General features: G+C 46.8%; 2 protein-coding genes across 2 annotated transcripts; both read left to right on the top strand.

Moving 5' to 3' along the window:
• Nucleotides 1-538: 538 nt before the first annotated feature.
• On the top strand, nucleotides 539-10,331 carry LOC142586194 (amine sulfotransferase-like). The gene is made up of 3 exons (XM_075697447.1): nucleotides 539-934; nucleotides 5,710-5,895; nucleotides 10,305-10,331. The coding sequence occupies exons 1-3, from the start codon at nucleotides 539-541 to the stop codon at nucleotides 10,329-10,331; spliced, it is 609 nt and encodes a 202-aa protein (XP_075553562.1).
• Nucleotides 10,332-10,390: 59 nt separating this feature from the next.
• Nucleotides 10,391-10,963, top strand: LOC142586195 (uncharacterized). Its single transcript, XM_075697448.1, has one exon. It carries the CDS (start codon nucleotides 10,391-10,393, stop codon nucleotides 10,961-10,963), a length of 573 nt encoding a protein of 190 aa, XP_075553563.1.
• The last annotated feature ends 7,546 nt before the right edge of the window (nucleotides 10,964-18,509 follow it).

An 18,509-nucleotide genomic window follows, 5' to 3' on the forward strand; every position in this document is an offset into this window, starting at 1 on the left:
ACGGTATTGTTTGCTGTGAACTTGTAGTGGAAGACCTCTCCAATAAACAGTTTTGATGTTTTGGAGGAATTGCCTTTTAGAAGGCAATGCATTTTCTATGTCTCATAATTTATTTATCAGTAGATGCAACCGTGCTTTCGCAAACTTGGTTCAATTTTTTTCCACAAGCTTGATTCTCCCAATTTATATCTTTTTTCCGACCTAAACAGTTTGTATAAAAAATTTATGCCTGAAAAGTGTGTTCATTCTTCTTTTCGTGTACGCATTACATAAAATATTCAGTGCCGTAGTTTCCTCAGCAGAAAAATCTCGCGTGACCTACCAAACACACCTATTTCAAGAACGGTAGGGCAAAAAAGAAAAGTTAAGCCAACACACGCACTTCATTCTTTAGCAACCGATTATTCTTTTCGATTACCGATATTTTCTGCTCGGTTAAGAATATGTAGTATACTAAAATGGCCAAAGTTCTATCGTTTCTTTTTTTCATATCCCCAGGACCAATACAATTTGCTAGAAAAGTGCAACCGGAAGCGAGATGGCTAAAAACCGGCTCATGCCCTACGCCCAAATCATCGACGGCTTGCCGAGGTGTCCATTCGCCACCCCGGAATCCATCAGGAATGATCTGCAGTTTGTGGCCCAGAAAGGCGACCTGCTGCAAGTTTCATTTCCCAAAAGCGGCACCCACTGGGCCCAGTACATCACCCACTTGATACTCAATGGCGGGAAACCATTCAACACGTACGAGGAGTTCACTAAGCAGGCCCCGTTCATCAAATACCACGTGGACGCTGCTAAACACCAGACCAGCGCACCAGTGCGGACGTTCTGCACTCACCTGCCCTTGCGCGGGGAGAAGCTGAACCCAGAGGCCAAGTATGTCTACGTGGCCCGCAATCCTTGGGACGTCTGCGTGTCCCTCTACCATCACGTAAGCGAGGGTTGGAAAATGCCGCATATAATATTTTCGCACTTGGCTTATTTCTTCGATTGGCGAGTAACTGGCTCGCATTTCATAGGAAATCTATTATACCACAAATCATCATAGCTCATTATACTCATCTTAAATGGTGTAGAAGTAAGTGACCTAGCGGGATTATCCACGACATGTCTATAGCCTTGCTGTTTTTGGCTAACTAGATGTTGGGAAAGTAGCCATAGAAAAGCTAGAAAGGTTTGATTTCATCACAGAATTGTTGTCTTGGTGACGAATGCATGTTGCAGTAAATATTGTTGAGCATCATTTGTTTTATATCTGAGTTCATCCGGAGACAACATGGCTGGCAGCCTCGACACCTGCAAGGGTAATAAGTATTATAGCGCATGGAACAACTTCCTATCACAGCAAGGTTTATCCAAATGGTTCACGAAGCTTTGCGTGAAATTCGGTCCCCAACCAATTGTCATCGACCTATGGGAGCAGTGACTGAAACGCGACGATGTGAAGGGAACAAAAAGCCGGATGGGAAAAGCGTTCTTTAATTAAATAAGAGCCGTACTTTCATTGCATTCGACGAAACGAAATTCCTTATGAACGTTATATATGTGCCGCCAGGATATAAAATACAACTCACTTTTATTTTATCGATTAAATAAATGCATATTTTATCATGACCGGCTATTAAATGCGTAGCATTAAAGCCGCTATCAAATGCAATTCAATGCAGCTCTCGAAGGCGCACATGTAAAATTAAGCTGCCAAAACACGCCCCTCTCGCATGTGCTGCTTTGGTTGTCCCCCGCTTGTCTGAATTCTGGTGGCGCATTTTTGGCGAGTGTGTTTCATCTTTGTTCAACGTATTGAATCAAAAGTAATGAGGTACTGCTGCCGTACAACTGTTAACTACCTTCGTGTGTCTGTACTGGCCGACAAGCCTGGCGTGTGAAGACGCTACTCAGCACCCAAAACCGGCCTGTAAAGAAATTACGCACGATGCATAGGTGTGATTGTGACATCCGCACGACTTACATTTCGCTGAAGTGCGTTCCACGTCAAAAGCTCGAAATGCTAATAAAGTCCGATGGCGGCTCATTTGAAAATAGAGCTCCAATGACAGGATACGAAACAAATTCTGAGCGCTTGACAACCCTAATGTCGTCACATCTGTTTCTAACGTAAATAGCCTTACATCATTTGTGTTCCACTGGAAGTATTGCCTCGTCACACAAATGGCGCTAAACCCCACGAGCTGTCGATGAGCATCTACATTTCGATCGTATAGACTTCGGCGGAAGCTTCAATACTGCTTCACTAGAAACGCTAGAAAAGTTGACCTTCAGAAAGGCATCGTGTTCTTGATGACGCATGCTAGTTGCAATGCGCCCCCTTTGGTACGAAGTGTCCTGTGTCAGAGTAACTTGTATACAACGTAGCCAGCATACACAGGCTCCAATCTCGGCACGCATGGTGGCTCCACGGCCGCCTTTATCCGCGATATTGACTCTCTGATTGGCTGTCGAGAAATCGTTTACCTTCTTATTTGCGCCGCGAAGCGCAAGTTCTGCAACATGCAGTTTTGCGTTTTCATCAAGATGACGAAATGTGACGCGGAACTGCAAATTTTATCGATTAATACATTTTTCGGGTCATTGGCAGCTACATGCCGATGTTAACGCTTCAAAAACAAAGTGAGCGGCAGCGGGCAGAACCCCTGCAATGCATTTGCAATTTCCCGAATGTGTGGCAGCATGCAGGAAGCAAAGCGTAGGAGAGGCCCCGACTATAACGAACGTGTTGGATAATAGGTAGCAAGTCACGTGCCGTTTTTCGCAAAGGAGCAGTGGGATTGGTACCCCATACTTGAACGTTGCCATAGCGACCGCGCTCCTGAAGCTCTAGCTGTTGCTCTAGGCCTCTGAAAAGTTAGATACATTTTTCTCAGCCAGTCTCTTTCTCACAGCTCATTATGTTTGCAAATACAAGCTGGCTATGGAGCGTGGCGTGTGAGCTAGACAGTTGTGTTTTGGATCCGTGCGCGTGGTGAGGCAGCTGGCAACAGAGACACTCAAAGAATCACGGCGCGAGTCCGCGCCGTCTTCTTCAACGTGCTACGGAAAAAACACAGGAGCGCGGTTGCTATACTAGAACTGTTACAAAAGTCTCGTAGACTTTGCTCTGCCGCGCGTCGGCAGCACGACCTTCTGGCGGCACGTAGCAATGCATGTTCAAGGCTCGCGCCTGTGTGCTCCGGTGAGCTGATTGGACGCGCAATAAATGATGGCACAAGAACATGACTGCTTTTTTGGCCTTAAAAAACGCGGCGTCAGCGCCTCTCCCATTTCGCTTCTTTCCTCCATGTGAGGTGGCGATGTAAGAAAGCCGGCCTGTCAGCTTGCTGAGGGACTGACGGCCTATGCCGTGGGATGCGTCGCAGGAAGGGCCGTTTCGTAAACGTCAATTGGAAGTAGCGTGACCTTGAGCTGGGCCGCCATTGCAGAGATTTTCAGCCATAATTTGTGGCGCAACGAGTCGCATGAATTATGGTAATGAGCAGCCATATGCAGTGGCGGCCCAGAGGAATACATGTCTCCGCATTCTGCCCATCGGTTGAGCTAGGTGTTGAAGATCCTTTTTTCATAACGCACGCTCAAAGTATTTGCATTGCTCTCGGGTGGCATTGGCATTTCTGTCATGGGCCACCATATTTTTTGAAAATAAGTTTATTTGAAGTGATATTTGTTGAACATTGAAAACTTTCTGCTACGTTTTCCACTTTTCACGGCAGCGTTTGTATTGTAATCAAGATTGGTGAATTTTCGCATCATCAGAAGTTGTGACAACGTCGGCTTATTCATTTATAAAAAGAAATTCACGCAAGGCGGTGCCTTGAAATTGCCTCACATAATGCCAATAAATAATATCTTCACGCGGTGCAGCTAAGCAGCGAAGGGAAAAGGAGATGGCAGCGCCGGTGCTTGCGTGGCGAAAGCGGATACTTCAGGCACGCGCCATGCTATCGACGACATTCGGCCGTTTCTGAGCCAGCGGAGGCGGGCTGAGTCCCTTGTCTTCCGCGAACGGCGATAACGCCGCCTCCAAAGTACGCTTATCACCACTGGACGATCGCGTACGTTGCGTCAAGGTAGAAAACGAGCGCGTTGTCTCTAATTCGGCTCATTCCGTTTCCAAAGGACACGCGTTGAAGGCAATGACACAGACAACGGAAGCGAGGAGCGTTTTCGACGGAATATACGTACTTTTTGACCTAGCTGCTTTATTTTTACTCAGGAGGAAAGCTGTTTCGATTTATCAAGAACGTTATGTTCAGTGCCTTCCTAACAGCTTTTTAGGCGAAACGTCAAGTTTGCGCCACGTGACGACAGCAAAACGGGGCCCACAGCGCAATCTTCTACGCATCGCGGCTACGTCACGCCTCGAATAAAATGATGGAATGTCCAGAACACAGCCCCACGACACATGAAAAAGAAGTGAAGGATCAAGTGCTCAGTTGTGCCAGGGTCGAACTCAATCGGCGTTAACAAACGACAGCTTTAAGGTGCATTTCAATGGCTCTGAACGAGGGACCAAGGTAAATATACCTGGTAGCCAAGCTTCCATAGAAGCCCATACGTTCAAAACATAAAGGTTGACGGCCGGTTCACGGGGCTTTGTTCACCAGAAATTTGTTCACCAAAACAAATTTCGTGCCTACAAGGCGTGAAATTTGTTCTGGTTACCTGCCATTAGAGCTGTATATTCACATGCTCCGCCATTAGACTTGATGGGCGTTTCGAGCATTCAGCGCGGAAAGCAATGCAGGAAACGGCTAGCCTTACGGGTGTTGAAATCACACCACTGCAAAAAAAATTGTCTTTGGAGGCCGACAAAAAGTTTATGGGCAGAGTGCTGGTCCTATCGCCGGAGGCCAAGCCCATCGGCCAGCGTAGTCGCACGAAAACAGCTAAAGTAAACGATAATCTGCTGTCTTAATTGACTCACTACTTTTGACAGAACCGGCTAAGAAACGATAAAGCTAACCGCGCCAACGCATTTATACAAAAGTCGAAATGCAAAACAGCACAACGTGTGACGAAGGACGTATTGTAGCAGGTGAATTTTACGAGCGCGCCTTTCTGCCCACTTCAAGAGCAGCAGTGCATTGCAAGTGATAGCGGCGTCAACACCCCATTTTACGATGAGCGCTGAGAAAAAGAATTTATTCATAATAAGAGAAAACAGAGTTGTGTTTTCTTTACTCGTCACGCCTATATAACGTTTATTACAAATTTTACTTTCGTTGAACTAATCTAAGTAGGGCTCGTTTTTATTAAAACACTCTTTTTTCTGCTCTACCTTTTGTTTCCTCAAAACATAGTCGCACTTCAATCGCTGCTTCCGCAACCACCCTATCTGATGTCGGTAAAAATTTGTTGTGAACCGCTATTCGCCCAAAAATTCGTGACCTATTTGGATTGTCCTAGGAGGGAGTTTCTTGGCATCTCTTCTTTTTTCTTTTCTTCTTTCTTTTTTTGTTTTATTGAAGTGCAGTACATGTTCAATTGCAAATACCCTGTGACTCTAGTTCGCGTGAATGAAGGTAGAGATAGACAGCCGTGGATGCCACATCGTGCGGGAAGTGTCGTAAAAATGCTAATCGTATTAATAAGTAAATCTGCATGGCTGGGTGCATCAAATATGTACGCTGTGAAATAGGCGCACTTGAAAGTGCTAATCAAACATTCTCGTTTTGAATTTTTTATTTGCAGACGACTTCGCTGAGCTCCTATCAATTCCAAGAGGGCACCTTCCATGACTTCCTGGAAGCTTTCATAACAAGCTCTATTCCTTACCGCTGCTACTTCGAGCACCTGAACGCCGGTTACTCGCTCAAACGCAAACCGAACGTCCTCTTTCTCACGTACGAAGAATTGGAGGAAAACATAAGAGACAAGGTACTTCGTTTGCCTAACTTTTCGGGGAACACTACAGGAACCTGATAAAAGAATGTGGCATAGAAGGAGATACTCAATCTGACGCTATCGTTCAAAGGAGTAGCGCTGAAAGCATGAGATAAGCAATGGTCTTTAACCTCGGCGGGCCTCTCGACCCGTAGGTTGACAAACAGTTGAAGAGACATGATGTGTCGTCAAGAGTGGGCAACGGAGGAGACACCAAGCGCAATAATTTTGTCAGGAACGCAAGAGGGGAGAGTAGAAGGAGCGCTTCTCGTTCGAGCAGCTACGACACATGAAGGACAGCATAGCGGAAAAGACTTGTTCTAGCATTATTATGAACCTCTGGAGCGACATACGTGCGGAGGCATTGAGTTTCTGCTGAGTGCGAGCCCGGGAACTGCGTGATGCTTCACTAGTGTTCACGACCATTTTCCTTCCTGTAATAAGATATTCACAAGTGGAAATGTCAGTCTTTGTATAGCGGGGCGTCAATGTGAACCATAATTCATAGCGAGTAGTGGACATAGAGTGAAATGAAAATATCCGAGAGAAAGAAACTGACCGCATTTTTTCATGCTGCACTACAAATGAGGTCTCGGTTCATTACCTAGGATGTGCTGTGTCATTAACGACACGCAAGGAAAAGGTTTTTTAGCATCATTGAGCAAGGGTCTGTGTGCATATATGTTCTCGATTGAGCAGCCACACGCATGACCTAAACATAAATCGGTTTGACACGCTCCTCAAAGAACTGAAGTCATTAATGCGATGGTGTTTAAAGTAGTTATTTCCCGAATGGCTTCTCCGTTCTTGCATAGTACGCCTGAAGTGCAGTTTTTCGAGCCTTCGCTAATGTGCTTTCTTATTACTCTGCAGTACCAGTTAAACGTCCCACATTATATGCTTCAGTTAAAAGTCTCTGGTTTGTCTATTTTTGCTGCAACGTTTTATCAATACCGCCCATGCAGGCATACTGCTGATTAGTGACGCGTCATTAGGCAACAAGCCCACGAGCTGCGAGCAATGGTGGCGAGCTTTGAAAATAAAGACGCTGACCGCCTCTTCATTCCGCAATTCCCTCCAACCCTGGAAAACAATAGGTTGCACATCCAGGAGCTGGTAATTGTAAGCGTACATACGCGGGTAGACGAGCTGAGTGCGGTATAATTGTGGGAGTTACGGTGATGAGACGCTTGGGCTACGAAGGAAACAAGAGTAATTTGTATGTGTATACGGCGGCAGGTCGAAGGGTTAGAGTAAAAATCACACACCCGAAGCTGCGTGCGGTAGCAGATTACGTATATATATTGACACGTGTACTTGTCTTTCCCGGGCGACACGTTTCACCGCCTAACTAATGTTATCACACAGCGCAGGACGCGCTTGCATGAGTCGAAAATTTCTGGAATGTTATCGATGGTTCCATCCGCTGTCTGGTGTCGCCGAACCTTGTGTAATCTGACAGCATGCATGCGCGACGCGAATGGCGTGGAACTTTGTGGAAGGCATGCGGGTGCCAGCGATTTCTCTGGAACATTCGACGACTGATCTATAAAAGCCGAGACGCTTCACCCGCTGATCAGATTTACGACGATCGCCGAGTGTGTTCGCCGCTACGGTTGTTCTTTGAGTGTAGCCTGTATTTGCTGGCACAAGCTCGCCCAATAAAACGCTGGTTCCTTTCATCACTGTTTTGCTGCCTTCTTAACCATCACTACCACGTGACAATATATATATATATATATATATATATATATAGCCCCATAAATCTCCTTTATAATATGCGTTCTTCCGAACAGCAATCATGGGGATGTTGTTAGCGTTTAACTAAGCTTACAGTACCATTGCTGCGTGTCTTTTTTAATTTATTCGCCTAGATAAATTAACGAACTTCTTAAATATGGCTTGCAACGTTCAGTCGTGAATAGGAAAGTTGTGGAGCTCCACAAATATTGCCCAACCCAGGCACTTCCAACGAGTTGAACTAAACGTGGCCGTTTTTATTCGGGAAAAACGAAAGGCCGTGGAGTTTAAAAAATACCACGTGACAGTGGGCTCTCTGCACCCAAATGCACCACAATTACAGAGCGCTCAACCGTGCTTTGCAAAAGACAGCGCTCACTTCGCACCTTCCGTGCTGCCGACGAGAGGGCTTCGCGTTGTGCTTGGTTCTGAGATAAACGCCAGTGGGTTCGGGCGGCAGTTCAAATATAGCGCGTCTCCCGTTTCTCCACTGATAACTGCACTCTTACGCTAGCAGAATGCATGCAGAGAAAAAATGAGAAGCATATGAGTTCGAATTTGGGAGCAAAACCAAAACAAGCTAACACGCATTATAACAAGCTTGATAACGTCGTGTGAATTACGCTGGTTGCCACAAAAGGAAGAATTGCAAACTGACATGGAAGGTTGCTTTTTAGCTTCCTGTCCATTCCATGTCGGCAGAGAATTTCTAATTTAACATTACTTACGTGCCTTCTCCACGTCGTACAAAAGATTCACACAGATGGCTCTTTTCATGGATAAAGGCTGTGGAGATTTATTCGCTTTGATGTCTTTCTAAAGAATGTGTGCAAACAAGTCGCCATCTGCCATAATGTAGTATTGGCACCTTTTCAGCACATCTGATGTAGGTTTTTTGATGACGCAAGACGGTATCTCGCTGCAGGCCTCAGTAATCTCTGCGTTTAGTGCTTCTGGTGTAGTTGTAGGTTTGCAGTACACTCGATCTTTCATATGTCCCCAAAAGAAGAAGTCAAAAGGTCTCAAGTCGGGTGACCTTGCAGGCCATGCCACTGGTCCATGCTGCCCGACCCACTAGCGTTTGAAGGCTTCGCCAAGCCAGGCTGGGGCAAGGCTGCTGGCATGAGCTGGTGCACCATCGTGCAAATACGAAGTGCGCTTTAAAAACACAAGAGGAAGATCGCAGCGATAATCTTCGACTGGGCCTTCCAAGATGTTGTTTACGTACCGCTGAGCCGTGAGCATATAGTCAAAAAATATGAGGCCAATTACTTTTTCGTTAAACATACCGCACCACACACTGAATGACTACCGGTACTGGTGTCTGGTCTGCGCTACCCAATGAGGGTTCGTATCGCTCCAGTACTGCGCATTATGGATGCTGACTTGAATATTTCTGGAGAAGGTTGCCTCACCTGTCCAGAGTACTTTGTCAACAAAATTCGGTATTTCGTCACTGTTCACAAGGATCTAATTTGAGAAATCAAGCCGACATTGAAAGTCTCTTTCTCGCACCTTTTGATACGGTTGGAGATGATACGGATGCATTTCAGCCTTCCTAAGAACTCTTGACACTATAGACTGAAATGCCGACCCCTCCACTCACATCACGCACGCTGGAATGAGGGTTTGCAGTCATGAAAGCCAAAATGTCTTCGTCAGCCTCTTCATTGATGGTCCTCTTTTCTCTGCCGCGTCTTCTTGAAGCTACGTGCTTCTTTCAGCGTCAAATAACTCCTCATAATTGTGTTGGCGCTAGGCCTTCCTCCACATTGCCAATTTCGGTACACCTTGGCAGCTTTCCTGTTGTCGCCCCGTGCCGCTCCCAAGGCTAACCCCCGTATTCACAAACGCACCTCGACTCGACCCTCCATTCGAAATGCTCCTTGAGTGCGGTTTTTCATTTCACTAACCGCCTTCCACTTGAAACGCGCCTTGAATGAAGGAAAGCTCGAGCGTTTTACTTGGCAATGTCAAGGTAGCCTCGCAGCTACCTCGAATCGCTCCTTCAGTACAGTTAGTGCGTAAACATGGCGACCTTGTTATCTGTCGCTCGCCTCGACAGCTTTTTCGGATGGGTGCCAGTTCCCTCTGTAGCTTTTATTTAGTTAACGATGGGGGCTCTGCATTTTCAAAGGCTTCGTTTTTGGAACCGCTGCAATCTTCTGGAGTGCTTCGGCAACGGAATTATTCCGCTGCGGCGTCGAGACGGATCGGCCATCCTGTCAAGAAGACTGTGAGCTAGTACAGTGACAGTCGTATTACTCCTGGCATGAGCCAGTTGTTGACCTGCCTACAGGTATTGTTCGCGCGACTGCTCCTAGACTACTATTGGCGCTAGAGCATTTACGTGTTTCTCACGGCTGATCTTACAAGGCCGCATCAGTTCAAGCAACGCGCGATACATTATTGCGGTTGACTTCAAACCTATGAAAAGAAAACAACGAAGATTCCTGCGATTAGTGTATATATTGCCTGTGTGCGTGTATTGCTTGTGTAAGCGCCGGCAGTCGGCCACGTTCACGCGGTTTTCACTAGGGTAGATCGTCACTGACTGCGCTAACCAAAGACGGCAAAGCCCACCGAAGCAAGACGATCATCTCATAAATGAGCAGGTGCGTTCACTTGAGTTCTTTTTTCAATTTTTTTTTAATTCCATGCAGCTAGTTGAGCTGGAGAAAACAAGATAATTGCGACATATCAGTGGCGACGAGGCTTAGCGTCGCTAGGTGAGAAGACCCGCGTCAGCATGAGTGCTGGACGGCCACCGGAATTTGCCGATGCAGAAGGTACGTGGCCTACGTATCGCGTTCGCTTGGAGGCGTACTTTGAGGCTCATAGCATCGTGGACCCAACGAAGAAGCGAGCGCTGCTCATCGCTTCGCTCACGGACAGTGCAGTGTGTGTGGCGCAGGGCCGGTGTCAACCAAAAAAGGTGAATGAACTGAGCTATGAGGAAGTCGTCGGGTATCTGGAAGATCACTATGCTCCGGAGGTCAACGAGATCGCTGCAAGTTATGCTTTCTTCATGCGTTCGCAACAAGACGGGGAAGCTGCTCAGGACTTCAGTGCGGACATTCGAAGCCTAGCTGAGAAGTGTAACTTCGGCACGTCATTGGAGCGCATGTTGAGGGATCGAATCGTTTGCGGAGTGCTGGATGAAGACGTTCGGCGCCATTTATTCACGCGACGGAAGCTCACCTTAGAAGAGGCTGAAGACTTTGCTGTCTCGGCACAGAGAGCTGTTGAAAATGCCAGGAGCATGAACTCGGCGCACTCAGAAGTACATTTTGCCCGACAAAAGAGCCATTCCTCGCAGTGACTTCCCAAGCCGGAACAACGCGACGCGTGTGGAAGGTGTGGAGAATCGCATGCTGAGGATGAGTGCAAACACCTTCGCGCGGTGTGCCACGGTGTAGAAAACGAGGACATCTACGTCGGATGTGCCTGTCTAGCACAAATAGTGACCGTCGGCAGGGATCTTATCCAGCAAGACAACGGCGCCAGGGTTCGTACGCCATGGCAGCCGGAGAGGACACAAGCTCGGACGACAACGACGCCTTGCACACGATTACAGCGGTTCTCCATCACGCAGCCAGTATCCGCAAGGTTAGGCCTATTTACAAGGACATCAGTTGGAATAACGTTCCGCTCACTATGTTGGTGGACACGGGGTCACCTGTAAGCGTCGTTCCCGTAACGGTGTTCCGCAAGCAAGTACAAGGAGCTCTGGCCTCCGTTGGAGAGTTCACAGCTCAAGCTCTCTTGTCTCTTGGGAGAACTTCCAGTTGTCGGCCAGATTAGCATGACCGCTACGTGCGACGGGAAAGATATTCCTGGTACTGTCATAGTGGTCGACAGCTCCGGACCATCTTTGTGCGGCAGAGACACTATCAAGGCATTTAATGAAGTTGGAGTGGCAATGTTGTCGAATGTGGTAGCGAATCTGCAACCGGCTGGAATACAGGCTGTCAGCACAGGTCTGCAACAGCTGCTTGACGAATATGCCGACGTGTTTGCTCCGGGACTCGGCCTGTGCAAAGGACCACCGGTCACATTTCAATTGAAAGAAAACGCGTGTCCACGGTTCTTTAAGGCCCGTACTGTACCCTACGCTCTCAGAGATAAGATGTCTGAATCGTTGGATCAGCTGGTCGCGGAAGGCGTTTTGACGCCGGTAAAAACCGCTGAATGGGCAACCCCTGTGGTACCCGTTTTGAAGGGCGATGGGTCCCTCCGACTGTGTGGAGACTTCCGTATGACTGTGAATGCGGCCACTGTGGTAGAACAATACCCGTTGCCTCGAGTGGACGACATTTTTGCTAGGTTAAACGGTGGCGAAGTATTCACGACCTTGGATTTGCGTCAAGCCTACAACCAGTTGCCATTGGATGAGGAAGCAAAGAAGATAACAGTCCTCAACACCCAGAAGGATCTTTTTTGTTTTAACAGATTACCGTTTGGCGTAAGTTCTGCTCCAGCCATATTCCAAAGGCGAATGGACGGACTGCTGGGGGATATTCCTGGAGTGCAGGTGTACCTGGATGACATTATCATCGCCGAGAAAAAACATGATTCATCTAGGCTCAAAACCGTGCTGCAGCGGCTGCGGGAGTATGGTCTCCGACTGAACAAGGGAAAGTGCAAGTTTCGGCAAGACGAAGTCACATTTCTCGGTCATCGTATCGACGCGAAGGGTCTGCGACCGAAGGACGACAATATCAAAGCCGTTGTTGAAGCCCCAAAGCCCACCTCGGTGAGTGAGCTGAAAGCTTTTCTCGGTCTCATAAATTACTACGGCAAGTTCCTGCCCAATCTGGCCACCATGCTAGCTCCGCTACATGCTCTCTTATCCAAAGGAGTCAAGTGGCAATGGAGCCAGGAACAGGAGGAAGCATTTCAGCAAGTTAAGCAGGCAATTGTGGCTTCCAAGTTTCTGGCTCACTTCGACCCGGATAAGCCACTGCGGATGGAGTGCGATGCATCACCAGTAGGCATTGGGGCCGTTTTGTCGCACCGCGTGAATGGTGTTGACTACCCCATCGGATTCCGGTTCAGGACACTTACCAAGAGCGAGCGCAATTACTCGCAGTTAGAAAAAGAAGCTTTGGCACTGGTATTCGGCGTCGCCCGGTTTAAAGACTACCTGTACGGACATCAGTTCGTCTTAGTAACAGACCATAAGCCTCTTACTGGTTTATTCAATCCAGGTAAAGCCATACCACCGATGGCGGCCGCAAGAATACAGCGTTGGGCCTTGTTTCTTGGCAACTACAACTACACATTGCAGTACCGGAAGGGCAGTGACCATTCCAATGCTGATGCCCTCAGTCGGTTGCCCTTGCCAGTAATGGAGGAGCCGCGGGACTTTGCTGCCGACGAGTACGTTTTGTATGCCCACTCTCTTGAGGAAACAGCGCTTTGCGCCCGCGAGGTTGAACATCTGACTAATCGAGACACCAGCCTTCTGCAGGTTAAAAAATAGATTTCCCAGGGATGACCGTCATATCTTCCGCAGGGCCATGAGCATCTCCGGCCGTACTTCAACAGAAGAACAGAGCTTACAGTCAGCCATAATTTGGTGTACTGGGGACATCGCATTGTTCTACCCCTGGCGGCGGCAAGGCGTGTGTTGCGTCTTTTGCACGAGACACACCCCGGCATGACAGCCATGAAAACCACAGCGAGAACGTTGTTTTGGTATCCGGGACTGGATTCCGACATAGAGCGACTGGTGAACTCATGTTCCACATGTGCGCAGGCTTCAGCGATGCCACCAGAACAGATACCTTTGGCCTGGCCAGCCACCGGGGAAAGGTGGAGCAGGCTGCACGCAGATTTCGCAGGCCCGTTGGACGGACAAATGGTCTTAGTCGTCGTCGACTCGGAAACGAAATGGATGGAAGCCATTCCAATGAAAACTGCCACTTCGCAAACCACGGCCAACGCTCTAAGATCAATATTTGCACGGTTCGGCCTTCCAAAAACCTTTGTTTCTGATAACGGACCACAATTTGTGGGCAAAGTTTTTCGTGAGTTTCTGGCACGGAACAATGTGCAACAACTCACAACAGCCCCTTATCATCCACAGTCGAATGGGTTAGCCGAACGAGCTGTGCGTACGCTCAAGGAAGGACTAAAGAAGAACCCCGGAATAGACCTCGGAATACGCATAGCGCGGGTTTTATGTCGATATCGCCGAACGCCCGTCAAGCATGGGAAGTCGCCGGCGGAACTCTTATTAGGGTACCAAATAAGAACAAAGCTGGACTGTATCGCTCCCGATGAAAGGTCACCAGAAATCCAACCACGAGTTGGAGGGTCTCCAGTTCAGGCAGGTGACCCAGTCTGGATGCGTGATTTCCGAACAAGTCGTCGCAGGTGGATACCAGGAGTAGTGCGAGATCAACTGGGGTCCAGAATGGTCACTGTTGATTCCGGGAAAGGAATTCAGCGGCGACACTTGGACCAGGTGAGACGTCGAACTGTCTCAGACTCTTTCTCGACACAGAGGGTAGCCGTAAACCCTGCAGATAGCACTCCAATCACGTCGCGACATAGTCCGGAAGTGGCCCAGACGGATAGCCCGCCACCGTTACGAAGATCGACCCGACAGCGACGGCCTCCTGAACGCTTGGACCTGTAAGAGGGGGAGAAGTGATGTATCGCCAACTTCATCGTCATCTTCATCGTGCCAGTGATGTATCGCCAACTTCATCGTCATCTTCATCGTGCCTTCATCAGCACTGCCATGGTCATCATGACACGTGAGCAGCGGAACACACGGACGCAGGCGGCAATAAAGCTACGGTGCTTGCGGCGTTATGTCTGATTGATGTCAGTGTTTTTAAGCCTAGTGCGACATATCAATAATGTACTGTAATTTTGCCTAGACCGTTTGTAGTTGGTGGAATTTAAAGTCGTAACCGATAATTACGTGAGCCTTGATTCGAAATATCCAATTTAATTAGCTTATCATGCCTATGAACATCCGAGCCCAACTAGGAAGTGGCCAGTTATGAAACAGCATTCAGAATTATACCTGCAAGTATACACACGTGAATGGAATGTTTTACTTGAGTAAAAAAACACAATCACACTACAACAGAATATACTTTTTGCACATCACTATTTTTATTGTGATAAAAAAATAGCTGTAGCAGTGCAGTGACAGCTCCCAGTACAGACATGGCTAGCAAGTTTTAGCAGATATATCCCGCATATCATTGTTGCAAATATTGCCAGCTCTCTAGAGAGTTCATTATGTAAGTCTTAGATCGCTGTATGTCGGTCTCGCTGCGCAAGCTCCAAACCATCTGAAAATTGTTTCTTTGTAAAATAAGTAAAAAGACTATGAGCTTATTATAGTAAAAAATCGCGCTGTAGAACATAAAGTCCTAAACGAATTTAATTGGTACGAAAGTTCATATGTTCATTAGTTCATACGTTTTTTTGCAGTGTCTTTTCAGTTGTGTCTTTTTGTTGCTTTGTACATGACCATTCCTTCGATGTTTGTATTATTGCGTACCCCCCCCCCTTATGTAATACCCCACACGGGCCGTTAAGGGAATAATAAATTATGAATGATGATGATGAAAAGTAAACTAAAGAAAACGAATACAGTACCTAAACTTCTTTTTATGCACCTTAGCATCATTGTATAATTTTCACCAACCGCTGGTCATATGCAGGAACCAGGCTGCCAACACAAGCACGCAGAGCAAGTGCCTTTCCAAGTGTGCTGTGTGTGATGCGCTTGTACTGGTGTGCAAGTGAAGAGCTCCAGTGAATCTGTCCTACTGCGCTACAATAGTTGTCGCAGTATTCTGGTTAAGATGTCAATGCTACCGCATCTGACATTTTGTCAGCTCAAACGTCACCACTAAAAGCAGTTTGACTGCATGCATTTGACTTCATAGACACGTTGTAGCTGAAGTGATTGTATTTTTTATCCAAATGTCCTTTCTTCAGCCATATTTATTAAAATAGTGAAACAATAATTTCAGGTCAATCCAAGTGCCATTATTTTTTCTAAAACAACTTAACATTATGCTCGCCTTTCTGTACTTTAATAGTACGCAAATAAAGCGTGAACTCTGATCTTGCAAACAGAAGCAGTAGTATTGCTTACAAATATATTATAGAATAAAACTCTACCTGTATTCTACACAGTAACCTGTCCGGTGTAGGCACTCGATGGCGTGTAATGGTAAACCCTTGCAGAATATATACTGTTTCTCCTCTGGTTCTAGCTTCAGCTTAAGGTGAATTATGAGGGTCGCAACAATGAATTTCTTCCATTGGATAGGCATGACAGCTGGCTTCCACGGGGCTTGCAGAACTTCACCAATTGACCGAGGAACAAAACGCAGGGTAGCAGCGTGTCTTGTAGGATCCCAAATTAGGCCAAATGATGGGGCAGACTGTCACAATGACGATCTTTAAAAATACAGTATAAAGTGCATCACTACCGTTACTTCGGACAAGCTGTGATTAAACATGAAATTATTGAATATTCCTTAATGTACACTAGCTCATGCTAAAGTACCTCCAGCATACTAAAGTGCTGTCTACAAATGCTACGAAACTGCTCCACCAAAAATTGTGGGCAGTAAAAAGCTCACATCGCAATCGCAACGCATCATGGGCAACTGATGACTTCTCACATCATAACCATGAATATACCGTCTCCAAAACAAGTTTTTATGACAGTTGAACAGGAATAAAATATGCCTTTCATTTCATTAAGGTATAGATGTTTCATGTTTGTGGTTCGAAATAGCGGTGTCCATTTCGCCATTTTGTCAATGTAGGGAGACGTAACATCAATATTATTATAAAGTTGCTGAAGATAAGCACGGACTAATTACCGGCTAGGTGAGTCAAGTACTACTTGAGCACCTAGGCTCTTCCAGGCAAGCCGGCTGGTGCAATTCCAACAGGGCAGGCACCGTATGTATCGATGCTTTCAGGTCTGCCACAAGCCTTGCTGTGAATCGCAGACTAATTTTTTCATCAACTGGTTTTTCCAAAGCCCACATCCTGCGCCAAAATTCCAAAAATTTTATTTACACTGGACGTTCGCGCGCCAAGTAGAATCAGTGTATTTAAGAAACGGAAATGAAGAGACATAGCATAACTAAAAAATGTGGCCACAGCATGAACTTAAAGCACACTTTATAGAACGTGCATCAAATGCTACCACCTAGCACACTGAAAAAGGTAAGGAGAAAGGCACTAATCCTGGTGATGAACTACTGAAAAGTGAATTTCCAGAAGATTAAAACATTGCGTAGCATGTATGTGAAGTGAGGAAGCACTGGAAATGCAGGCACCAGTGCTGGTTCGTTGACTATGTGTGCTACAAATTTAACAAACCGACTAACCACCAAGGTTTCTAAAACAAAGTTCAGGACTCATGAACGCTTTTCTTGAACCTGTCGGTGCTACGCACAGAACGATATACCTACCCCCCCCCCCCCATTCTCCCACATGTACATTATAACTGCTTCTCCTCAATACTGAAATATTTCATACACGATTCAGGAGTGAGCGTTGGTCATAGGCGCCGTTTTGTTTAAAAAAGCGGAACAAATAACAGACTGTCCTGCCGAATCTCCCACAAGCTCCGATTAGTTAAAAGAAAATGTATTGCGCAAGGTTATGCTGCCTCAAGTATTCACCTGGTGCTAATGCCCGCAAACATGAACAGTCATGCTTGAGCCAGTTGGAAACGTTTTATCGACAGCACCTCAGCAACCTCGCGAAAACCGCATCAATATACTGTGCTGCTATGAGAAAATGGTTCACTCATCCATATGTTCTGTCCTCTCGTTGCTTTCAGCACACTTACAGCGCCAATCGGTCTTGAATCTTGAAGGTAAACAAATCTGCCCGTCGGCCGTCCCATCTGTGGTCTCCTTCGAAGTCAATCCGGCTCGGTCACCATAAACACGCACAAGATCACCCATAATATTACGCGATTAACAACCGCAACGTGAACCACTAATGAAGCACTAGGAAACAAAGAGCAGCGGACAAATACCAGCGCAAATTTTCTTGGTTTTCAGCAATGCGTCAGGCTATTTACCATAGCCTCCTCTATACTCTCTCAGCTGTTGGAACGCGATTGTTGCCAGAGCTCAAACACAGCTCCCGCTAGATCTATCAGTCGAATGCTCACAGTGGCAGCGTTGTTGCATTGCGCCATGTTGTGCATTGTGCATTGCGCCATGTAATCGTTTGATTAGGAAGGCGAATTAACGGAAAGATATATTTGTATTAAATAATTGTAGTTTTGGTAAGCACGTTTAGGAATAGTCTCGGTATCAGATGCCTTCCTCTGTCAGTGCACTGTACTCGAGTCAAGGGCGCATTTTCAAGGTGTTCTCTGGCGGATGAAAGGTGTAGTAGTGTTCATGAAACGCAACGGCGCCTTCAACGAAGGAAGCCCTGTTGCCTCGACTTCGCTGAGTCGAGAAGCGTTGAGTGAAGGCTTGTTTAAAAATACGGTGTAAGACCATGTTCGCCTTCTGCTGGCTTGAGTACGGCATGCTTTAGGCACTGCAAACAAATTATTCGAAACGCTTGCGTGGCACGACAGTAATAGACAGTCCAGCTCTCATGCATCTAGCCGCTGGCACAGCTTGGAAGAAAAGCGGCGTTCTAATAAATGATGCTCTCTGACACTGATTCCAGATGTGTGATGCAAGTTTTATGTGTATTTTTTCTATTCCTGATCGACTTGAACGCTGAAAAAAAATTGCGCTTCTGGCCATTTCGGGACGATGACGGCGCGTTCTTCGGCGACTTGCGCGAGCGGCTGCTGACGAAGCACTTTTTCGGAGCGCCTTCGCCAGCCACTGCCA

This window comes from Dermacentor variabilis, chromosome 6, assembly GCF_050947875.1.
Source record: "Dermacentor variabilis isolate Ectoservices chromosome 6, ASM5094787v1, whole genome shotgun sequence".
Classification (NCBI taxonomy): domain Eukaryota; kingdom Metazoa; phylum Arthropoda; class Arachnida; order Ixodida; family Ixodidae; genus Dermacentor; species Dermacentor variabilis.

What these genes read in the sequence shown, in the direction of transcription:
- LOC142586194 (XM_075697447.1), top strand. Translation starts at nt 539, where the DNA reads ATGGCTAAAAACCGGCTCATGCCCTACGCCCAAATCATCGACGGCTTG. An exon ending in GCGTGTCCCTCTACCATCAC is followed by an intron (nt 935 to 5,709) that starts GTAAGCGAGGGT and finishes TTTTATTTGCAG; the next exon opens with ACGACTTCGCTGAGCTCCTA. An exon ending in AGGAAAACATAAGAGACAAG is followed by an intron (nt 5,896 to 10,304) that starts GTACTTCGTTTG and finishes AATTCCATGCAG; the next exon opens with CTAGTTGAGCTGGAGAAAAC.
- LOC142586195 (XM_075697448.1), top strand. Translation starts at nt 10,391, where the DNA reads ATGAGTGCTGGACGGCCACCGGAATTTGCCGATGCAGAAGGTACGTGG.